We start from the raw sequence: 25,793 nt of genomic DNA on the forward strand, positions 1-25,793 counted from the left end.
TTCACTGGTGAATTCTACCAAATATTTAAAGAATTACCACCAAGTCTTCTTAAGCTCTTTCAAAAAACTGAAGAGGAGGTAATACCTCCTGACTTACTCTATGACACCAGTATTACCCTGATACAAAAGCCAGAAAAAGACACCATAAGAAAACTACAGACCGATATCCCTTATGAATGTTAATGCAAAAATCTTCAACAAAATACTATCAAACCAAAGCAGTGCATTTAAAGGATTACACCCCATGAACAAGTGGGATTGACTCCTGGAATTCAAGTATGGTCCAGGGTACGAAAATCAATGTAATCTCATATTAAGGGAAAGAAAGAAAAAGACCCACATGATTATCTCAATCAAAGCAGAAAAAGCATTTGATAAAATTTAACTCACTTTCATGATAAAAACAATTAACAAACTACAAATAGAAGGAAACTACCTCAACATAATAAAGCCAGATATGAAAAACTCACAGGTAACATACTCAATGCTGAATGACTGAAAGCCTTTATTCTAAGAGCAGAAACAAGGATGCCCACTTTTACCACTTCTATTCAACATAGTATTGAAGGTTTCAGCCAGAGCGATTAGGCAAGAAAAAGAACTAAAAGACATCCAAATTGAAAAGGGAGTAAAATTATCCATTAGCAGATGACATGTTACTATATATGGAAAGTCCTAAAGTTTCTGCAAAAGAAACTGTTAGAACTAATAAATAAACTAATAAATAAATTCAATGAAGTTGCAGCATACAAAATCAACACAAAAATCAGTTGTGTTTCTTACACTAACAATGATCAAACTGAAAAAGAAATCAACAATTCCACTTACAATAGCATCAAAAAGAACAAAATACTTAGGAAACCAACTTAATCAAGGAAACGAAAGACTTGTATAGTGAAATCTACAAACATTGCTGAAAGAAATTAAAGATGACATAATGAAAAGACATCTTGAGTTCAAGGATTGAAAGACAAAATCTTGTTAAGATGTCATTACTATTCAAAGTCACCTACAGGTTCAATGAAATCTCTATGAAAATCCCAAAGACATTTGCAAAAATAGAAAAACCCATTCTAAAATTCACATGGACTCTCCAAGTAGCCAAATCAATCCTGAAAAAGAGGAACAAGGTTGAAAGACTCATACTTCTGGATTTTAGTACAATACTACAGTAATCAAAACAGTGTTATACTGGTATAAAGACAGATATATAGACCAATGGAATAGAAATATAGAACTCAAAAATATGGTCCTGATTTTCATCAGGGGCACCAAAACCATTCAATGAGGAAAGGATAGTATTTTTAAAAAGTGGCACTGGGAAAACTGGATATTCACACAGAAAAAAATGAAGTCAGACCCTTACCTTACACCATATGCAAAACTAAACTCAAAATGGATTAAACACCTAAATGTAAGAACTAAAACTATAAAACCCTTAGAAGAAAACGGGGAAAACTTTGTGACATAGGATTTGGCCATAATTTCCTAGCTATGACAGCAAAAACACAGGTAACTAAAGAGAAGATACATACACAGGACACCATCAAGAGAGCTAAAAGACAACCCACAGATTGGGAGAAAATATCTGCATATCATATCATCTGATAAGGGATCAATATTCAGGATATATAAAGAATTCCACAACAAATAATCCAATTTAAAAATGAGCAAAGGTCTTAAAACAGATGTTTCTCCAAAGAAGACATATGAATGGCCAACAAGCATATGATAAGATGCTCAACATTAGTCATCAAGGAAATGCAAACTGAAACCACAGACGCCAATTCACATGCATTGGGATAGCTACTATCAAAAACAAAACGAAACAAAAACAAAAACAAAAATCCTAGAAAACAACAAGTGTTGGCTAAGATGTGGAGAAATGAGAATCCTTGTACATTGCTGGTGGGAAAGTAAAATGGTACAGCCATTGTGGAAAACAGTATGGTGGTTCCACAAAAAAATCAAACACAGAATTACTAAATGATCTAGCAATTCCACTTCTGGGTATACACCCAAAAGAACTGAAAACGAGGATTCACACAGATATTTGCATACCCATGTCACGGCCAAAAGGTGGAAACACCCAAATGTTCATCTATGGATGAATAGATATACAAATATGGTTTATACATACAATGATATATAATTCAGCCTTAAAAAGGAAGGAAATTCTGATTCATGCTACAACGTGAATAAACCTTAAGGACATTATACTAAGTGAAATAAACCAGACATATAAGGACAAATACTGTATGATTCCACTTATATGAGGTACCTAGAGTCGTCAAATCCTTAGAGACAGAAAGTAGAATGGTGGTTGCCATGAGATGAGGGAGGGGGAACAGGGAGTTACTGTTCAATGGGTACACAGTTTCAGTTTAGGATGACAAGAGTTTTGGAAATAGACAGTTGTGATGGTTGCGTCACAATGTGTGTGTACTTAATGTCGCGGAATCGTATACCTCACGTAAATTTTATGTTATGTATATTTACCACAATAAAAAAAATTTAGCAATTCAAAAAAAATCTACATGTCTTTGAACAGTCTGTTTACATTCATTGTCCCTTTATGACTTGGCTGTTGGTCTTTTGCTTAATAATTTATAATAGTTGTATATATAGATATATATATCTCAAGTTAGTATTGTCTGTCATGTATGTTGCAGATTTTATTTTCCCAGTTTGGTGATTGACTTTTGACTTTGAGGCATTTTTTTCCTATATAGAAAATTTTAATTTTTATGGAGTCAAATTTATCAGTCTTTAATGACTTCTTCATGGGCACAGTGTTTCAGTTTAGGATGATGCAAAAGTTTTGGAGATGGACCTAATTTATAAAGTACATAAACAAGGAAAGGAAACATTGACTTCACAAATCTCCATGACACTTTATAAGCCCCACAGTAGGGGCTGTGTGGTAAAGGTGAGTTAGAAAAAGTCGTATGAACTTGAGGTCAATGTGAGACCCCTACCTCCTATCCTGGGACTAGACTGAGGAGCACATGCACGCAGGCTTACCCGTAGAGGTAAGATGGGGCAGGCAGAACAGTCATCTCATAAGCCTGGACTACAAGCTCTCTTATATACTGAAGCACGTATAAAACCAAGAAGGCAAGCTAGGAGGATACCCTGGCTACCTCTAGACATGGAGCTACAAGACATCTGCACTGAAAAAGTGTTGCACAAGGGGAGACATCAGTATAACCTTTACACAGTGACCGGGCTCCAATAATTCCAGGCTCTCACCAATCAGGTGAGCTCCTTTTTCTCTCTGGGATAGACGAATCACATGGGGTGAAGTGAGAACTGGGGATATGGAGAAGAAGGCCTGGTGGTGTTTCTTCTAACTCTCCTATCCAAATGCCGTCTTTCAGGACCCAAATGTCAGAAGAAGAAAGCAGAAATTCTAGTCATCTCAATAAGGCACTGTGGACTTCAGGGGAGCAGCACACAAATTATCATTTATCCTCTCTCTGTATAAGGTGGGCTTTTCCATTTTTATTACCTACCTCTGATTGACTCCTCTCATAATACTAGTTGGAGACCAGAGAGGCAGCTGAGCCGTGAGGATGACGCCTAGAAGAAACTGATTTGGCTTCTGCACATCTGGATGCACTGATGTGTCTGTCTGACTAAGAGTGTACAGCTGATCACAGGCAACCCGGCGAATCTGAAATTACATGATCAGCAGCAAAGGACAGACATGAATGAACATGTTGAGACTGCTTAAAAAGTGATTTTCTTCCAAATTCCAGCCTATTTAGTCACTCAAGTTATTGAAGGATACTAGAAAGGTATGAGTGTTTCAGTTTTTAATGGTAAGGTTTCCACTGAATAAACTGTGGCTAATTAAAACCCACTGTGGTTTGGGAACTGATTTCCCAAATTATTCTACTATTCTACTCTACTCAATAGGTTTATAACTCAATGTAAATGAAAATAAGAAAAAAGAAAGTTTAAGTTAATCCTCAAGGTCATGTAAGAATGTCAGAACTATATTATCTAATGAAAGTTTATGGGTTGAGGTTGATCTTTCCTGATTCTGACCAACAATGTGGATGCTTAGTGCCAGCTGCCCTTGTGAGCTATGGATGTCAGACACTGATTGTAATGTTGTTATAAACAAAAATAACTCACTAACATTAGTCTCATAACTTTTGGTGGCATATGGAGGAGGCAGTAGAAGGAAAGGCAGTAGAGTCCAAATGGTTACTTTTCTTTCATGGTCTGCAGCCCCTTTGTATACGCCCTGAGAGCACTCAATGCCACTCCTGTATTCCTGACAATGTCACAGGTAGTTGAGAGAGCTCACAAAACAACAGGACCAAAGGAGTTTTGTAAGTAATGTGAAAAATCCTTACCTCAGCACTTGGTGATCCGAGCAGAATATCAATGATGAAATCAGCAACACAGGGCAAGTTATAGAAAGATGCTAATAAGAAGAAATGGGGGATGTGGGTGTGTGAAACAAGTTAGTAATGCATTTTCAAATTTTGATTAATTTCTTAAGCTCAACTTAAGCATAAGCTCATCAGTTTTACATACAATAATTCAGGATCTTTGACAATTGCTTTCATGCCTGTCCATTTACCCCATAAAATTCTAAGTTGTTTAAGAGAAGAAACCATGTCTTATTTTTGTGCTCCATATTTTAGCACAATGCCTTGCACATACCAGTTACAGAATAAATGTCTTGCCTTGATAAACTATCAATAGTTGCAAACTATAAAATATACCCTAAAATAAACTTACAAATGATAACAGATAAAAGCTTGGAGGGAAGTTATCATTTTTTCATCTTGATTTGAAAATATCTCTAAGTTAAACAATTCTAGGAAAATTAAATGAAATCAAACAGCTAAGAGTAGGATTAGTACACTTTTTAAAAGTGGAGTTACTAAAACTTCATTTCTGAATATTTATTTATTGAGAATCTACTACACATCAGACAGTGTTTGGGGGCTGGAGATTCATCAGGGAACAAAATGAATAAAAGTCTCTGTCCTCATGGAGCTTTCAATCTAGTTGGGGAGGAGATAATGACAATAAACACCATAAATAAGTAGATTATTTTGCATGTTATAAAATGACAAATGTTACAGGAAAAAAATAAGGTAAGGAGTCTGGGCAGTGCTGGGGCAAGAAGAGCATTGTAATTTTTTTAAAGGTGGTTGGGGAATGTCTCAGTAAGCATACTGGAAAGAGGGAACAAACAGCCAGTGCAAAGGAAGGAATGTACGCTGGCTGCTGGGGGAACAGCAAGGAGCCCAGGGTGGCCGAAGCACAGTGAGTAAAGGGGAGAGTAGAAGCAAAGGCACAGAAGTATCAAGTGGTACACCGTGTCCACCCCCTTGTAAAGATTTGGCTTTTACTTGGTGAACTGAGAAGCCACCGGAAGGCTTTGAAAGAGAAGTGATGTACTCTGACTTAAAATTTAGAAGGTCCACCCTGGTTGCTGAGTAGAGAATAAACTGCAAGGCAGAAGCAGGGAGATGAGTTAGGGCACTCTTGCTATAGTCCAAGTAGGAAGCAATGGCAGCTCAGAGGGCACCAACAGTGAAAGGGGTGTTAAGGGGTAGAATCTAGAGAGGGCTTCAAGGGGGATATGCTGACAGATTAGAAGTAGGGGGTGAAAAAAAGATATCAAAGATGAAGCCAAGGTTTTTGGCCAGAGCAACTAGAATAGAACTGCTTTTACGTTGAGAAAACTCTAGGATGATATGGGCAGGATTAGAGGAGCTCAGTTCTGGAAATGAGAAGTTTGGATGTCTATTTGATATCCAACTGGAGATACCAGGACAGTGGCACAGGCCACAGACCCAAATTTAGGTGTTGTCAACATATAGATGGAATTTAAAACTGTGAAACTGCACGAGATCACCAAGGGAATGAATGGAAATAGAGAAGAGATGATGAGGAGCTGAGCCCTGGGGTGCTCTCATGTTAGAGAATGTTAGTAATGGTCCCCGTTCACCAAAGCCAACAATAAAGATGAAAGGGCAAATCTTAAGTTACACAATTTTTAATACTAGAGTCATTATCAGGAATTGATATACAATTCTAATTCTGTAATTTATGAACTAGTAACTTTGGGCTCTTTGAATTCCTCAACTAGACAGCAAGCTCGTGGTGTGCAGACATACTGCTCTGGTGACAGCAACTGCGGAACCTCATATACAGAAGGTGCTCAATAAATATTTCTTCAGAATGAGCTACTTTAGCATTATTCTTAGCTACTCCACATGGCAACTTCCCGCCTTTTTCATTTTGACTAATGGGACCTTATCTAGGAAGAAATGTAAATAATTCCCAACAGAAACTTGGCCTTTCCCTGAAAGAGATTAATCCCAAACAAGCCTCCAGCATACCCAGTTGCTGGCTCCGAAGCTGTAGGCATGTAACAAGAAGAGACAAAGCCTCTCCTGCAATCAGCGAGTCTTTGGTGGATACAGACTGTTGTCGAACACAGATTCCTGCATGCAGGGCTACTGGTTCTCCTTCACTTCCAGAGCTGCAATTGCTTCCTGAAAATAGGTAAGCAGAAATTTCCTGTGGATCCTACAGGAACTATGCAATATTTTAATCTTTTTACTATATGTTCCAGAATCCTCATGTGACATTAAATACTTCAAGAAAGCACTTAGGTCCAAGAAGCGAGAGATTTAACACTGTATTTGAAACACTCTCACTACTTTTTCTTTAAAACACATTTGCAGGCAATCAAAATGTGTTCACAAAGCAAAACTAATTTCAGGTGATACAAGTGAAAATAGCGCAACTTTGTAGGCATGAGGGAGCCCTCCAGAGGATATCAGAAATGTTTTCTACCTTGTAACTTGATGTAGATGGGTCATATGCATACAAAAATCCTAAAAATCTCATACACTTTACTGTCTGCACTTTACTGTATATATGTCAAAATTTTAAAAACTTCCTTTATTATTGAGGTATTTCTAAAATAGAGATTGAGCAGGAAGACCAAACAAAGCTGGGAAATAAAGCTATATTTTAAAGAGGCCTAATGAAAAATAACCTGTCAAACCAAGAAAAGAACTGTTTTCCAGGACTGAATTCTAAATGAATTTGTATTATTGCCACAATGATTGGTTTCATGACACTTTTATACTCAGCTAAGCTAAAAACTGTTGATTTGGTTTCTTCACTTACTCTAAGTGTTTATAAATATTTTTCTTCTTAAGTGAAATACGACATACATATAGGAACATACATAAATACTAAATGTATACAGAGCTTCATGAATTTTTACTCATGCTCACAAGCAAGAGAAGAGGGTCTCCCATTTTTGTGACTCTGGCAAACCTACACAGAGAATTCTTATGGTTATTTCTTACCCAGTGTTCTCATTACTGTCTCTTTTTAATCAGTACCTGAACTGCTGAGTCTGTTTCGAATTCCAGCAGGACACAGGGAATTACTTTCTTTAATTGGCTGGCTACTCCCAACAAGATCAAGCCGTCCTGCAGCCGCAGCCCATGACAATCTCATGAAGCAAGCCACAGTAGAAGTGAAATCACTTACTTCCATCGTCTAAAGAATGGAACAAGTATTAAGAGAAAAAGCAATACTTGAACACATGCCCTGACACCTACAACCTTCTTACAGGCCTCAGTTTCATACGCCTCCTTTCCCTCCAAGGTCATCCAGAAGGATGGCCTTTCTCAAGCTGCCATCCTGCTCAAGGGCTTTCAATCTCTCTTTTTTATCTGTAAAACAGATTGATCTTCATGCTGTGGCTTCAAATTATGCTTTACCAATTTTTTCACTTTCCCCCTTTCCCACATACTATGACCTCGTGACCTCCCATAAGCTCTGATATTGTCTCTAGTTTGCACATATGCACCCTTTTGCTTGAACAAATCTCCTTTCTCCAACTTTCTAAGTACTTATCTCTGTATATCTAATCCTCATCTGTTCTTCAAGGCCTAGCTCAAATGCCATCTATAACATAAAATCACCCATCACAGCCACAGGTGAAGGAAATTATTCTACCTACTTTGAAGACACACAGAATGCTTTGTCTTATAGGTTTACAACACTTGATACTTTCTACCTGGAATTATAGTTATTTCTACCCTAGTGATCTCTTTTTAAGTCACCATAAATTTCTTTAAGGCAATATTCATGTCTTAATCATTTTTATATCCCCATAGCACCTCTTCCTAAACAGGACATTCTGAATAAGAGGTACTAAAATGTCTTGAATACACAAATCACTTACTTGTATTGCAACTCGAGCAGCAGGGATGATTTCCTCAACCCTAATAGAAGACCTATCAGACACTGACAACTGTCGGTAGGATGACTTTTCTGGGGTACCACATAAGGACATCTGTCTGCTTGTCTGCCGGCTGACATTTCGGAATGGGCGGGAAGAAAGTGCTTCTATGCTATCTTTGGTGAGGTCTTCATCTAATAACGTGGGCATTGTTTGTCCGACAAGTAAAAATCTTAAAAAGAAACAGCTAGACTTATTCTGAGTCCATTCATACTATTTAAAAACATGATTCGAGAAGAAAAAGTCAAGTATTGCCTGGTGAGACTAATGCAATATATTTACATACCTTGCAAGCTGTAGACAGATGGAATAAACACCCTGCCTTGTTTCATAGTCTACTTCTGATGGGATGGAGTCTCTCTGCATGACATTTACAACCAAACTTCAAAAAGAAGAAAAAAAGGCAGGATATTAAAGACTTCTATTTTTTTCATTTTAAATTTTCCATAAGTAATGTAATCAGTCATCAATATTATCAATTACTGTTTCTACACGATTCTGTCATAAAAAGAGCCTCCATATATCTATCATAATAATTTCCTATGATACCTATAAGCTTCCTAACTGTTCTCCCTGCTTCTGCTCTTGACCCTCCATCTTCCAAACCTATTTTCAAAAGACCCATCAGGGTGATCCTTGGAAAGTTTAACTCAGATCACAGCACTCCCTCTGTGCAAAATCCTTCAATGGTTTCCTATTTCCTACGCTGAAAAACAGTAGTCTTCACAGTAGCCTATAAGATACTTCATAAGTGACCTCTGCTTTCTCTGCAACGTCATGTCCCAGACCTCTGTCTCAATTGAGAATGGGAAACACTGCCTCATTCACTCTGCCCCAATCACACTGGCCTCCTATGGCCTCTGCCAGCACCAGGCAGGTCCCCACGCATGGGTGTGCGCTGGCTGCTCCTCTGAAAAGCTTTCTCCTGGGTCTCGCTCCCTTATCTCCTTCAGGTCTTTGCTAGATGTCACCCCAGTGAAGCTTTTCCTGATCATCCTATTGAAAATCACAGCCCCCGAATCCCTGCTTCCTTCTTTCTCTACAGCTCTCCTCACCATCTGACAAATGCTTTTACTTATGTTGTCTCCCCCTCTAGACTGTAAGCTTCATGAGGATGTGGATTTTGGTCTAATCTACTCACTGCTCTGTTCTCATTGCTTAGAACAGTATCTGGAACATGAATTAAATGACATATACAAATAAGCCAAATGTTTAATGCCTTTATTTTGACAGCCCTGTAAATGGCTGAGTGATGTGAAAGGAGTTTTTACTAAAAACACCTCTACAGTGTGGAACACAGAATAAAGCTACACATGTGTGCCAGACCTTCTACGGTACTTGGGAATCCTTTTTGCCATCATTTTCCTGTTTCCCAACCCCTCGACCTCCTCAAGGTCCCTACCCAGCTTCTCTGTGCCAGACCTCCCCTCAGGAATTCCTTCAACCATCCTCTGCTCATGCTTTGAGCTGGTGTCCATGCCTTCCTCACCCAGAGGAAATGGTATGCCTACTTCTTTCTAGAGAAAAGCTGCTTCCAACTGCAATACAAGTTGGCCCCATCATTTACCCCTTTTTCTTTTATCTTTATTCTTTTCTCCTTCGTTGGTCCCTTTTAGTTAACCTATGAAGAGTCTTCCACAAGCTAAAATCAAAACAGAAAAGCCAACTTTCCCCTCAGTTATTTTTGTCTTCAATTTACTGTCACCCCTTTTTTCTTACTCATCTGAAAGGAGAGATCTCTATGCCCTGATGCTACCTTCCTGCCTTACACTTTCCACTCAGCTCTGACAGCTGGATTATGCCCTCATGGTTTTACTCACACGCTCCCAAATCTCTCATGCCATTCTCCACTTTTCTAACAAGCACCCTATCCAATCCAAACCATCTACTTCACATGACTCAGAAGGACCTTGTATACAATCAAACTTATTTCTCTTGCTTTCCTTTGTTCCCTCCACCTCTCTCTGCGTTTATTTCTCATACTGACTAATGACTCACCATTTCCTCACTCTACCAAGCTAGAAACCACAGGGCCATTTTATAAATGTCCCCACCCTCTACTTAGTCATAAATGTCATTCTGTCACTGCCCTTCATCTCCTCTCTGGATACTGTCAGCTCTCAGTCTACCCTTCCTCCAGTCTCTGCCACTTCCCTTTGTCCTCTTCACTGCTGCCAGAGTAATTGTTCCAGGTAATTCTTGGCTTAGAAACTGCCTGTTCATGGACTACAAGACAACACTCATATTCCCCAATGAGACCCTTCTTGACATGTTTCTCTCCTTCATCCTTTGCTTCAACACCAGGTAACTGAGGTTCCCAAGACAGGCGATGCGTCTTCATGCTCTCACTCACCCTTCCTTCCATTCCAGCTTGGAGTGCCCTTTCCCTCCTTATTTACTTAGAGGATTTCTAGGTAAATAATTTCCCAATTCCTAGCTCAACGGTCATTTTCTGTGAATCATTTCCTAACCTTATGACCCTAAGCAAATTCAACCAATTTAACCACTACTTTCTCACCCCTCCTCCTCACAAGTACTTTTTACATGTGCCTCTGTTTTAATACCTTTTTTTTTTTCTTTTTTTTTTTTTTGAGACAGGATCTTGTTCTGTTGCCAGGGTGGAGTGCACTGCTGCAATTACTGCTCACTGCAACCTCCACCTCCCGGGCTCAAGTGATCCTCCTACCTCAGTGTCCCAAGTAGTTGGGACTACAGGTGCATGTCATCACACTCAGCTATTTGTTTATTTTTATTTTTAGTAGACATGAGGCCTCACTATGTTGCCCCAGACGATCTCAAACTCTTGGGCTCAAGCGATCCTCCTGCCTCAGCCTCTGAAAGTGTTGGGATTACAGGCATGAACCACCATGCCTGGCCTGTTTTAATACTTATAATATAGTTACCTAGCTGTTTGTTATTTTTTATTAAACCATCAGCTGCCTCTCAAAGGCACAGATAATATCTAATTTATCTTTCCATCCCCAGCACTAATACCTTGCACAATATGGATTTACAGGGATCAAATTCACCTTATTTCAAACTGATATGAGACACAAAAGAAACAGCCTCCTTGCTTCTACTCTTCTTGAAAATTTCCCCCACCACCAGAGGGGAAAGAGACATGCTTCCACACATTTTTCAAATAATCAGAAGTTATAAAATGATTTAAAATATTTTAAAGGACTGAAACATCATTCCTTCTTATAATAACTCTCACAATGAGTCATATGATACCTTGTAGGAATAAGCAAGACTTTACAGGGGAAATTAACTAAAATAACTGTATTCATTTTCGGCAACTCATGTAACATTACATTGAAACTCTAACCTCAAACCGCCGGCTTTGAGGAAGTTTTCACAGAAGGATTTGGCACAGCTTCTGGCCATGTCATCATCAGCTGTTGGCATGAGTTTGGAGCTTAGAACCTAGGAAACAGATAAGCACAATTATTCATCCACACATTTTCAGCAGAAATTACTCCTTTACTAAATAAAACATTCAGACAACTTGAGTTAGAATCTCTTTAAATGTTGCACACTGTTTTTTCCCCAGAAATACGTAGAAGCTGATGTTTCACGATAAAATAATCACATTTTACCTATTCTATTTACTTTGGAAGAAAAATCTTTCCATTCTAGAGAAAGCTGGTGTGTTCTTTTCATGAAACTGGCAAACATGAAAGTCTCAGACCCTCAGCCTTAATAAGAACAGATAATTTCATGTGATATGCTAGATACATTCTTTAGAAAGATATACACCAAAGTTTTATAAAACAGCTCATATATTAAAAATGCAAGATGAGTTCCCCAATAATAACTCTAACTCCTATTTATTGAACATCTACAGTGTATCAGGCATATGTATTTTACTTTATAGGTGAGAGAACTGAGACCTGAAAGGTTAAGTAGGTTAAGTGACTGCCCACCCAAGGTCACATGGTTAGAATTCAAATCCAGATGTGTCTCATTCTAACACTCATGCCCTTCTATGATGCCGCAATGCCTACCTAAAGTGGAGTTCAACTGAATACTTTGGTTGGGCAGAATTTCACATAAATGACCATACTATAGCCAAGACTACAAATCTAGTTCACATTCTAGTTTTACCTAGCTGAGAGACCTTAGGCATACAATGCTCTATTTTGTCCTAGTTTTCTCATCACTAAGTGAGCGTAGTAATTACCTTTACAGGAAGACTGAAGGATTAAATACTACAGCACAAGCTTTAAGGTGCTTAGTATAAGCATCAGCACAAAACAAGTACTCAGTAAACAACTGCTTATTTAGTTATGATTTAAAAATAAAGACTCACATTGCCTCAGTCTTAAACTAGATGTAGTTCAAGATCATTTTCTAGTCTTAAAAAATCTGCTTCTATGAACCCATGAGTTTTATGAGTTTAGAACTTAATGTGGGATTTTGTTAAAGATGCCTTCTTCCTAGGTTGCTCTGGAGAAACAGGCCCACCAACCTGGGATAATGAGCATTACATGGGAGAAAAGGAACCTGTGCTCTTCTAAGCCCTTCAAATATATATAGCTCTTCGTCTACATGGACACTCCGACCCCACCTGCCACATGCTTAATGGACAACAATTTAGTGAACTGACAGGTTTCTTCAAAGACAAGGATATATTCACTTTGAAGTTTCCTAGCAGGTAAACAAAAGTTAATGAACAAATTGTAAAGAAATTAACCTTTCAGCTGACAGCAAAATAAGAGCTTTTGGGAGTGTTAGGTTTCCAACTATTTTGTGTACCTAAAGCAAAACAAAAAATATCAAAGGAATTCACACTCAGAAGTCTTAAAATGATACCAGAGGTATTTTATCACTTTAGTGCTATGGCTCTAAGATAATGGAATTTAGATAGTTGATGACAAGCTAGACCCATTGTTGGACCATTCTGTTTTTCTATTAAATGTAGGTGTTAAAAATTACACTTGAACTTTTTGGAGATAATCATTCAAAAACAAATGACAGATCTGGCAGGAATCACAAGATGCAAATTCTTTAGGCTTAAACGGGCTAAAAATTCCTAGGCAACTTTCTGTTTTGGAATACTGCATATATTTTATTTTTTGACATCTGTTTATTAAACAGGGTGAACATTAAGTTAGCATTTTCATTTTGAATAAGCCTCCTCAGTATGCCCGAAAATGTAAAATATAATCTAAATTGAAAGCACTTTGGTACTCCATGCTGTTGTTATAACTTAACACTGCACTGAATGCTACTACATTTCATAAAGTTAATTCTTAAACACAAGGATGACTCAACCTCGAACGTGGTTTCCATGCTGAATACTGCATATATTTTTAAATGTCCATACTAAATAAGGACATGCTTAATTTTTAAAATAATTGCTAAATATTTTTTCTTTTTAGACCAACATGTCTTTTCACAAGAATGATTAAGGCAAATATGAAATGTCATCACACCTTGAAGCAATGAGATATTGCTTGTATGAAAAGTTATCACATCATACAAGCAACAAGTGGAGTGGGAAAATGAAGGACTATAATTATATGCTCCCAATTAGATTGTCACATGAAATGAAACTTGGAAAAAATGAAGGTACCCTCTTAAAATTTTTGACTTTTGTGTACTTAAGATACATGATATAATAATTAAGATTGCTTAGGCACTGATATGGATTCTTTAGTGCCTGGATATAACTTCCTAAGACAAAGCAAAATCATTCAGGGCTTTATTTTCTTCAGACCAAGAGTGGTATGAGGGTCTGACCTATTACTCTCCAAGAGCAGAACTGATTCCAGTTGGTCACTTTCCCATAGTGCTTTGTTTACACTCTGCCATCCAGACTCAGTATATCCAGCTTCCATATGTCTTACTCATAAGATCTTGGAGTGAATATCTTGTTTTTTCAACTCTGTTCCCTTAACTACCACCATGACTTGTAGACAGTAAACAATTAAATGTATTAAGGCTTCTTTTGGGGAGGCTAATTACAACGAACTGAGTGTTTGTATTCCCCTAAAATTCCTATTTTGGAAGTGAGGTCACAGTGAGACGGTACCATCCATGAACCAGGAGGCCAGCCCACACCAGACACCAAATCTGCCGGTGCCTTGATCTTGGACTCCCTAGCCACTCCAACTATGAGAAATAAATGCTTGCAGTTTAAGCCATCCAGTCTATGGTGATTCGTTATAGCAGCCCAAATGGGCTAAGGTAGTAACAAAAATAATCTTTTGCATATTCAAAGGCAAAAAAGTTTCAATTTATAATCTATTTCTTAAAACTAATTTTCAACCAATCGCCACATAACAGAAACCTATTTACTTATTTCTGACATCTGAAAGCATGAATCGATAAATCCAAATAGACCTGTCAAAATGAAATGGAAAGAAATTAGGTTTCTTACTTCTAAGTTGTAGAGCACTCTGAAGGTAGACATTCCCGGGGCAAAAGATCGAAACAGACTTTCTAAAATTGAACTGGCACTTGGCTGGTGCTGTTGCTTTGATGACAAGGATGGAGATTTTGAGGACTGAGAACTTGATTCAGACAGCAATGTTTTCTAAGTTTAAGAGAATAAAAAAGACATAAACTACTTAAAAGGACAAATTAAAGAGAAACAGATCTTAGTACATGTCCTAATATCTTTCCCTCTTTAATATAAGCCACACCAATGCTATTTTCTAAAAATTAACTTCATAAAACCACATCACTCTGTAACTATTAAAACATCAAACTTCATCACACAAATTCTAAATGTTCAATAAGATTCAAATACTACGTGAATGCTTTTGAGCATGTATTCTAAGCAACACCTGAGAAGGTCATTTTAATTGGTTTCTGTGTTTAAAATTTGTATCTCTAAATACTGATAATAAAATTATAAGATTGCTAAAGTGGTAGGCTTGAAAAATTTGTTAAACTAACACTAGTGATATATTTTATAATTACATTAGTTTTATCCTTTAAATTAATGTATAAGCAATAAATGATATGACTGAGCTGATCTAAATTTCTACCACTAAATTATAAAATAGAAAATATAGTTCTAACAACTTTTTCTACATGAATTTATTCTGAGAACATAATTAAACAATATTATAGATAAGACACAATTTCAATATATAGATAAATCTCTTAAGGAACAACATTCTAACAATTAACAAAAATGAACTTTAAATATCAACTGTGAAAAAATTAAATGATAATCCATTTATATAAGCAACTCAGACATATGCAACAATCAGATTCAAAAAGGCATGGCTAATGAAAAACGTCTCAACTGAATCACAACTAGAGTCTGATCTGGGACAAGTAACTTCATCCCTTTGAGCTTCAGTTTCCTAATATATAACATGAGGAGGTGGAAAGGTAGATGATATTAAAGGCTCTTCCACTTCTGAAACCTGATGTCATTATTGACTTTATATAGATACTTTAAAAGTCAACATTAAGTTCTGATCTCCATTTATAGCAAAGGTATTTCTCTCTCTCTTTTTTTTTTTTTTTTTTTTTTTGAGACAGGGTCTTGCTTTGTTGCCCAGGCCAGAGTGCAGTGTGTAATCTCGGCTCACTGCAGCCTTGACCTCTTGGGTTCAAGCTATCCTCCTGCCTCAGCCTCCTGAGTAGCTGGGACTACAGGTATGTGCCATCACACCAGCTAATTTTTTTATTTGTAGAGATGGGGTCACCCTACATTGCCCAGGCTCGTCTTGAACTCTGGGGCTCAAGCCATCCTCCCACCTCAGCCTCCCAAAGTGTTGGAATTACAGGCGTGAGCCACTGCACTGCACTGGGCTGGCGAAGGTATTTTTCAAAAGAAGAAAAAACATTATGGGAAAGATGGTATCATATGACCTTGATGTCATTTCAGGTTGTATTTTCACTCACTGAATTGTGATATAAAATTGCCATGCTAGTTAAAAAATACTCATACCTTTCTTCCTAAAGAATCAAGTTGATCAAGGGCTTCCTGAATGGCTGGATCAGTGGGTATCAAGAGCAGAAGCTTCCGTACTCGTAGAGTTATCCTGAAGTTTTTCAAATACAAATTTTTTCATATAAGCCATAGTTTAATTCAAGAAAGTCCATTAGCATGGAATATAAAGTAAAATGCATTTCAAGTGAAAAGTTACTTGGCTCCCTAATGTTAGTAACTTTCTCTCTGCCAAGCCTCACAAATGTTTATATTTACCTTGGCTCTTCCAGATTGGCGAGCTGATAAAGCATGTCAAATACATTACATACGAGAGCCATCACTACACCAGGGAGGGATTTCTCCTGATGGAAAAAAGCAAAATAGAAATTCAAATTTACAAAAGAATGTTCTCCTTTCCTAATCAAACTTACAAACAATAAAAATACTAGTTCTGAAAGGCTGGTCACCGTAAAGCTTGAGGGAAGCACAGTGCTCGTCTGTACTGAAGAATACCACATGGTAACATATTAGATGAGGGTTCACTACCTTCTAGCGTGTATTACTTGCTCTCCCTTCTCCTGGCCACCTGCTAGTGAAGGGACTAAGGTGCCAAAAGGCAGGCACAGTAGAAGAGAGGTAAAGCAGAGGGCATGTGTAATTAATATAATGGAGAGTAGGCACCACTGAGCTAATGACTGCTCCCCAGTAGAGAACAGGGGTAGTGATGTGAAAACAAAAGTAGTGTGTTTATGTATCAACATCCACACACAACAATAAATACATGTAATTTAAGTTGAGAAAAGAAGTTACCATGTTTTTTTCCCAAAGATCAGAAAAGACAAAATGGTTATAACTGCATAAAAGAGATTCAGATATGATTAAAGCACTATTTTCTGGTTATAAGGAATAAGAAGTCGGACATCATTACACAATGTATTTACAAGTGGGAAGATTTTTAATAAATTCAGGATAAATGTGAGATAGCTAAAAATTATTAAACTTGAAGATACTATGTACATATTCTGAGTGGGATTTCTTTTTAAAATTCTTGTTATATATGAAATATAATTTTTAAAAAAATTGAGATGAGGGTCTCGCTATGTTGGCCAGATTGGTCTTGAACTCCTGGCCTCCAACAATCCTCCTGCCTCAGCCTCCCAAACTACTAGGATTACAGGCATGAGCCACCACACCCAGTCTTCAAATACAGTTAGCTCTGACAACCCCACAATACCAACACAGGCTAAGTATCCCTAATTCAAAAATCTGAAATGTGAAATTCTCCAAAATCAGAAACTTTCTGAGTGCCAACATGACACCACAAGTGGAAAATTCCATGCCTGACCTCATGTAACCGATCTCAGTCAAAATCTTGTTTCATGCACAAAATTATTTAAGATGCTGTATAAAATTAACTTCAGGCTGTATATATAAGGTGCATATGAAACATAAATGAATTTAGTGTTTGGATTTGGGTCCCATCCTCAAGATATCTCATTATGTATATGCAAATATTCTAAAATCCTAAGGACCACTCAACTTACACTAAACTTGAAGAGTTCTTTGATCTCTCTAGTAAGGTTTATGCTCTGTAAAGTAAAAAGATGCAGTCACACAAAGTCTTACGTTTGGAATTAAAGAAATATATATAATAACCAAAGGGGAAAAAAAACCCCTGTATGTCTTTTAAATACCTTTACTTTACATTAGCTTGCTTTCTAGACTATAAAAGCCTAAAAAAGCAGAACAGTCTTACGCAGCTGTGTACACCTGGAGTCCTAACACAGAGAAGGTACAAAATAAACTAATTCATGAAGTCATTGAAATATTGATTGGGAACCTATCGTGTTCTAGGCACTGTTTTAGGTGTCGAGGATGCAGCAGTGAACAAAACAGAAGAAAATCTGCTCTCATGGAGCTTACATTTTATTGGGAGAGAGACATAAACAAGATAAATAAAATATACAGTATGCTAAAGAAAAAATAAAGTAGGGAAGCGAAATAAAAAGAAATACAGGGGTAGGAAAGAGGCTGAAAATACAGGGGTAGGAAAGAGTCAGAGAAGGCTCACTGAGAATATGAGTAAAAGCTGAAGAAAGTGAGAGTGAGCCACCTGCATATCAGGAAAGAACAGTTTAGGCACAGGGAAGAGCAAGTTCACAGACCATGCTATTTGAGGACCAACATGGAGGCCACTGAGGCTGGAGTGGTGAGAGGAGAAGCTCACAGGAGACAACCTTGGACAGGCTCCGGGAGACATATTAGGAAGGCCCTGAAGGTCCCAGTAAAGACTGGTTCTTATTCTGAGTGAGACAGGAGCCACTCAGGCCGAGTGGTACAATCTGACTTATGTTTAGTAAGATCCTGGGCCACCGGGTGCCCTGTAGAGAAGAGACTGAACTCGTGTAAGAGCAGAAACTGAGAGCAGTTAGGGCACTACTAAAATATGCCAGGTGAGGCATGGTGATTGCCTAGACTGGTGTGCAAGCTGTGGATGCAGAAAAAAGTAGCTGGATTCTTGATGGATTCTGAAGGTGGAGTCAAGAATTTGCTCATGGACATGGGTGTGAAAGAAGGAACCCAAAGATTCTGGTCTCAGCCAACTAGAAGACTGGAGATGCCATCATTTGAGATACAGCAAGGCTGTGGGAAGAAGAGATGTGGGGTGGGAGTGAGGTAGTGGGGAAAAGGGTATAAGGAGCTCAATTTGAGATAAATTAGGATTGGGGTGCCTAGTAGACACTTAAGAGATGTTAAGTGGATGGATCCATTTATTTCAGGTTAAAACTAAAAACTGGAAGTTAGCAATGTACATACAATATGCAGAGAATGGAGACTGGATGAGATTATTAAGGGAATGACTGTAGACAGAGGAGAGGTCCAGATTGGGCCAGGGAACTCCTCAGTACAGAGATCAGGGAGATGAAGAGAAATTGGCAAAGGAGACCAAAAAAAAAAAAAAAAAACCCACCAAATAAAAAACCAAACAGGCAGAGAGGCAGTGGAAAGTCACACCAAGTCCTGAAAGCCAAGTGAAGAGTGTTCCAAGGGGGAAGTGATCACGTGTACCAGCTTCAATGAAATGTCAAGATGAGGACTAAGAGGTGGAGGTGACAGACCAACTTGAAAAGAGGCTAACTCTTATCAAGAGAGATCAAGAGAGGATGGCAAAAGAAAAGCTGGAAACAAGTTTAGACAACTCTTTCATGGAGCTTTGCTGATTTTGGAAGGAGAATGGGGCAGTAACTGAAGGTGGAAGTGGGATGAAGAGTTTTTTTTAAGATGGAAGAAATAACACAACATGCTTGAACACTAATGAATCCCAGCATTTGTTATACAGTTTGGAAGAGTCAGAACAAAAAGACAGTGACTGTTAAGTTCTTGTTTTTAAATTGAAATTGATCACCCAGTACCTGCTCCATGGCATATGAAGAACTAAAAACCCCACTGCTGCTGCTGCTGGAGCTGGTTGAAGAATCTGCTGAACTCCCAGATGGGGTCCCACTGCCAGAAGTCTTCACTGTAAGGATTTGTTCATCAGAAAAGCCCAGTTGGTGGAGTAGCTTTTGATCTTTATTCACTGTGAGCTGCAAAAAGTGAAAAGTGGTTTCTTAATTATTGAGAGGAAAAGGAAGAGGAAATTATTCATATCAGGTTAAATATTTATATCATTTATTATTCATAAAAACTGCTTATTTAAACCTACCAGGCTATCATTTGTAAATATCTGTATATTATCCACAGGAGAGCACAACTGCTTGGCTATTTTCCACCGGACACTCCCTATGGTTTCATTACTGTGAGCCTGTAAAATAAAATTAAACACATTATGAGAGAATTCATTTATCTATTCATTTCAACAACTGTGAGTGAACATCTACTAAGTACTGGGCACTGTTCTAGAAGCTGGGAACACAGCAGAGAACATAAAGACAAGAAGCCCTGCCCTCGTGAGGCTTCCCTTCTGCTATAATTATGTTCCATTCTACACTCCACCTCCTCCCCATCAAGCGTGGAATGAGACCTCAAGCCCTTCTTCCACTGCAGCGTTGTCCACTCTTTCCCTTTCTCACTGTGCTCTCCTCACACCAGCCACCTTGCTTGCCTTTGTACCTGTTCTTCCGTTTGCCTGGAATGTTCTCCCAAGCAAACATCATTTACCCTGTCACTTTACTCAAGTTTCTACTCAGATGTCACCACCTCAGAGAGACCTTCATGTCCACCTTTACCTAAAATATTTTGGGCATTCCCATCACCCTCTTATCACCCTCCTCATCAATGTATCCTGCTTTACTCTTGTTTGTTCTTTACAATACTTACCACCGCCTGACATTATATAATATTTATTTATATATCTGTTTGTACCCCACAGTTTCATTTCAGGTCTTTATTCTACATCTGTTTACCAAACAACCTTTAGAATGATTATTCATGCAGCTATCTCAATCAAGACTGCTTTATGAAAATAATAAGACAACATGAAAATGGCTATAGTTCTTAATGTAAACCTACCTCGACAGCGAAGGTATCTTTGGTAGACTCATAGGTAACATTAAGAGTTAAAAGATGTCCATGAAATGAGGCACCATGAGGTAGAATAGTTCGTGGAACAGAATAAAAATCCTTAAAAAAACGAGTAAGTCAAGTCAGATGGACAGCACCACTGATAAACACATAAAAAATACATACCTATGTATATATGATGAATGAAGATGCTTTTTTAAGAAAAGAGAGGCTAACTGGGTGTGGTGGTGTATGCTAAACTCCCAGCTACTAGAAAGGCTGAGGTGGGAAGATCGCTTGAGCCCAGCCTAAGCAACATATGTCTTAAAAAAAGGAAGTGGCTTACCTCTATAGTGATCACATAGCGCTCTGCCAGAAGCAGCAATCTCTCAATTATTACAAGTTTAGTGGATCTATAGATTTAAAAAAAAGTATTAAAATGTATTTGAAGTGAGTTACTGATCTGAGCTCAATTCTAGTCTGTTTCACCAAAACCACAATAACAGTTAGCACTCACTGGTCAAAGACTGAAATTTGCAAAGATTAAACTTCCCTTTTACCCAATGGGGAGGTGGTTCTACAAGCTCACAGCTGTAGCATACAGATGGAATAAGGGAGAAGCCTGTACCTCCCCATGTTTCCTTTCCTTTTCTTTCTTCTTTTTATTTCTTTATACAGTTATTCCATAAATGGAGGACCTGGGTTTCTAGGCCTATCTGTCCATTAATTCATCAAGAATGAAATCAGTGAGTTTGACTTTCATTAATCTCATAACTAAAATATGACATACAATTCTGTGAACACATGAAATCTGACAAAGTTCTGAACTGCCTGAGAATTAGAAGACAAATGCAAATCGGTAAGTATGACACAAACAAAAGGTGCTATCTGAAAATGAGATCTGAGGTCTCTTTTGGTTGAAGACTTATGGAATCTTACTTATCATTTGAAATAATCAGACTGCAATATTCATCAGCTTATATAGTCATAGCCCCATACTTTATTAAAGAGAACATCACATGTGTTAACATTAAGAAATGAAAATCCAAGTCCCCTTAATTTAAACATTTTCTATTCCAGAGAGTCTAGATATTTCAAAGAGGTGTATTTCTAAAACTGAAAAGAGGTACTACCATTTTCTAACAATTGGTCTGGTATGCTGATTAGCAGTACCAAAAATTTCACTCTAAAAACAGCTGGTTAAACACATTTTAGCAGTTGTATTAAATATACTTAACAGAGTTCTAAATTATTCCAGTCTATGGGCAAGAACTAGAACTTGAAATTCAAATGAAAAATTTTTAGAAAATACCTAAGTCCATAATAAGTGAGTGAACTATTGAGTGAATTGTTTTTTAATTATGCCTCAATAATGAATTAAATCACAGACAGTATTATGAAATACTGTACAGATGACAGAAACACCCCCACCCCAAGTTGGAACAATTATGGATACTGAAAAGTTCTTTCCAAACTAGTGAAATGAGATAAACTACAATGTTCTGGTTCAAATTCGACTTTGAAACTATATATTCTTATTAACCCTATTTAGAGTTTGTAATAAGAATATTTTAAAATTATTATGTGGTTTTTCTCTGTAGTCTACCAAATATGAAATGATTCAGAATAAAAAGCACTTAGTAAAGAGAAAAAAACAAAAAGCACACTCATTTAAAGAAGTCAGAGTTTGGACATCCTAACCCAATAGCACATAAATATACTTACATTCTAATTTATCAGATAAATGAACCATTAAGGAACTGAGTCATAGAGATGGACTACATCTTACAAACACGTAATTGGGAATTCTTAATACACATTTTAAATGAAAGTCTATTTGAGAGATACTTTCAAGAATGCGGGAATGTGAAAGTCATGTTAGTGTTCTTATCATGAGTTGAATCTATCATTACTTCTGCCATTTAAAAAAGAAGTCTGAGAAATCTGAGTTTACTGGCTTCCTTCATATTAACAAAGTATAGTGACACAGTACTCAACTCATTTTAAAAAAGAAGAATGGAGGAAAGGACTCATTGCCTTGATTCCCCTTTTTAAAGGAAGGCTTTAACAAGCAAAGGAATATCCCCAGTTGTAAGAATAGTCATTCCAGAGTAGAGAAAGACTCTATGAGTACCCATCACTACAGGGCAGCAGCAGAGTGAGGTAGGGAGAGCAAGCCGTTCTCAGAGCACTTGCCAGTTTTCTGGGAAATAATGACGTGGTGCTGCTTACCAGTAGAGGCTCATAAAAAACCCATAAAAGTATTTTAGTTACTTCTATCTAATGTTCCAAATTATGCATTGTTTCTCCTATATCTCCTATTCATGAAATCTGAGTTTAGTGTCTGCTGTAGTTCTCTGATATCAAAGAACTACAGCAGACACTAAACTCAAGATTTCATCAATATCTGAAAACTCAAAAAACAGCAATGTGATTAAGAGACAATGTCAGTTTAAAGTTTTAACACAAACATTTGGGGATAAAGTTCTCACTAAAAATTATTTTGAAAAATACTTTAATTATTTGAATAATATTTTAGTGACTATGATTATAATGCATACTTTTAATTAATCATCTTCCACTTCATTCTGCTTACCCTATTAATGCCCTGAGTTTGACTATTCAAGGAGAAAAGCTATATCTAAGTAAATATTTTTAACTTGAAAAAAAGTAGTCTTCATACAATGTATGTGTATTCCATTCTAAACAGTAAGTTATTCATACTACATAGAATAAAAGTAAAATGAATTAAATAAAAACTAAAACAAGAAGACCTGTCCACCAGGTAGAAGGATAGGGACAGGGCAGTACTCGGGTGGTCCTGGTGATGACCTACACACAGAACTTCCAAAGAGACACAGATTCAGGGGCGTATGATGGGGAACACGTAATTCTCAGGATTATGACAGCTTGCAAAAATTATGATATAAAATGAGGAAATCAATAATTGAGAAACCTACATAAAAAATACCAATCAGTTTAAAAATCTGACATATGTGTGTTGTGTATTTTTCCCTTCTGATCACTTACCTATAAGGAGACTGAACTGAGGTTGCTACGGTTGGCATGGCAGTTGCTGTAAGCATTTTTGTTGCTCTGGTCACAGCATGTGTTAGAGTGGGGCCACCAAGTGCTGAACTGGCTGCCTAAAAAATACCAAACAGTCATTCTCTATCAAGGTTTCTCAACCTGGACTCTAGTGACATTCTGGACAGGATAATCTGCTGTTGCAGAGGGCTGTCCTGGGCATTCATTGTAGGATGTTTAACAGGATCCCTGGCCTCTACCTACTTAGGGACCAGTAGAATGCTTCTAGTTGTGACAACCAAAAATGTCTCCAGATATTACCAAATGACCCCCAGAGGCAAAATAAGCCCCAGCTGAGAACTACTGCCCTACATATGTTAATACTTACATGGGACCTCATAAGGGGTATTTGAATACTTGAATATTTTTTTATAATGACATATTTGGATAGAAGTCACAATTAGGGAAATACTGTACATATTCTAGCACATATTTATCACCAGAAAGTTTAACTTATTGGAATTGGGAGGCAGTAGCATTTTATGCTTTTGGAATATTTTTGATTAGACATAAAACTTAAGCATATCAACTGAGTATGAATGTTTAAGGCTTTAACCATCACGCTGGAAATAAAAGAGACACATATGAGATAGCATTACACAGCAGGCTTCTAATGGACAAAGACAACCAATACCACCTACTACTAACTGTCTTGCTGTGGCCTTTAATAACATTTATGGTATAACTAGGTGAAATATGAAGAAAAACAAGAAAAGAAGCAGTGCTTGTATAAAATACCTGAACAGAAAAAGAAAAAAAAGAAAAAGATTCTATTACAAATATGGAATGTATAGATGATGACCTATTTTCTGAAGATAGTTCCTATCTCCAAAAGGGAAGGAAGGTGGATGGAGTGGGGAAGATAGGTGATGAGAGGGAGAAAGATTTCCTATAGAGTACACTTATATATTGGGCAAACATCTGTTCCCTATGCCACAATATGGTACTGTTGATAAATTCTTCAATAGGATCCAGCCACAAACATCAACATTATAAATTATCTAAAAATATAAAATTATAAAAGGAAAAAAAGCATTTACCTCAAAGAGATGTTAAATCAAATTTGCTACTCACTTCTAATCTTGTGTAGCAATCAGCAATGAATTTCTTATGTAAAGATACTGAATCCTGAAAGAGCATATGGAAATTACAATTAGTCCTTGATACTTAGTTGTAATCATTATTCAGGACAAAATATCAAAATAAAGAAGCCAATTTTTGGTCATGCCAAGGATCATAGCTTATCACTAAAATATACATATAATGTTTTGCTTTTTTGTATATGGATAACTTCTTTCCTTAGATACCTACCTTCTTTAATCTAGGATTTAGATTAATGTAACTATAGTTTATGATTAGCTGAATAGCTTCATTAGCAATTTCTTCATCAGGTGATTCCATGGCTATTTTCCAAATGAAATCCATTCCTATCAATTCCAGCTTTTCTACATACTGTTCAAAGAAAAAAAATTAAATTATAAAGGCATATCAGGATCACAAAATTATAAAACCACAGATAATTATTTTGTTACATCATGAGTCCACACCTCTTCAGTTCAATATGAATTAAGGCTGCAAAACCTCAGCTATATGAAAATAATATTATCCTGATATGGAACTTTAAAAAGCAACCAACCACAGAAGCACTGGGCAAATTCCATGGGAACCAGGATAGGTATAGAGATATCTCTTCAGACATCCCTAGATCCAAACTGGACACACAGCCCGACAGGCTACTGAAGCAGAAATAGAGCAGGAGTGAGATGGGCACCATCTTCAGGAGCTTTTCTTCAAAAGGAAACAGTCAAGCCAGAAGTGGTCACTAGGTCTTGGGGCTCAATCTGGTCTTTCTAAAGCTCAGTAGGAAACAGCAGGACCCAGGGCTTGTAAGATCTTGTAAAAATTCTTACCACCCAGGAAGCCATGTCCTGAATAAAAAGGACTTGGAAAAAGAGTTAATAAGCCTTTTTTTTTTTTTTTCAAAGGAGCATGTGTAAACATAAA

General features: G+C 37.3%; 1 protein-coding gene across 1 annotated transcript in view; it reads right to left on the reverse strand.

The window, feature by feature from the left end:
• Positions 1–25,793, reverse strand: part of USP24 (ubiquitin specific peptidase 24) — a 148,356-nt gene that overhangs the window by 50,375 nt on the left and 72,188 nt on the right. The window contains exons 22-38 of the mRNA XM_030812898.1: positions 25,101–25,241; positions 24,864–24,917; positions 23,733–23,848; positions 21,049–21,115; positions 20,712–20,822; positions 19,906–20,004; positions 19,613–19,786; positions 16,476–16,561; positions 16,218–16,311; positions 14,688–14,843; positions 11,631–11,728; positions 8,589–8,684; positions 8,246–8,474; positions 7,395–7,554; positions 6,375–6,530; positions 4,368–4,438; positions 3,516–3,676 (exon numbers count right to left, since the gene is read on the reverse strand). Coding sequence (XP_030668758.1) covers positions 3,516–3,676; positions 4,368–4,438; positions 6,375–6,530; positions 7,395–7,554; positions 8,246–8,474; positions 8,589–8,684; positions 11,631–11,728; positions 14,688–14,843; positions 16,218–16,311; positions 16,476–16,561; positions 19,613–19,786; positions 19,906–20,004; positions 20,712–20,822; positions 21,049–21,115; positions 23,733–23,848; positions 24,864–24,917; positions 25,101–25,241 — 2,069 coding nt within the window. The remainder of the gene's footprint in view (positions 1–3,515; positions 3,677–4,367; positions 4,439–6,374; positions 6,531–7,394; positions 7,555–8,245; positions 8,475–8,588; positions 8,685–11,630; positions 11,729–14,687; positions 14,844–16,217; positions 16,312–16,475; positions 16,562–19,612; positions 19,787–19,905; positions 20,005–20,711; positions 20,823–21,048; positions 21,116–23,732; positions 23,849–24,863; positions 24,918–25,100; positions 25,242–25,793) is intronic.

The sequence above is a fragment of the Nomascus leucogenys genome, chromosome 5 (genome assembly GCF_006542625.1).
Source record: "Nomascus leucogenys isolate Asia chromosome 5, Asia_NLE_v1, whole genome shotgun sequence".
Taxonomy (NCBI): Eukaryota; Metazoa; Chordata; class Mammalia; order Primates; family Hylobatidae; genus Nomascus; species Nomascus leucogenys.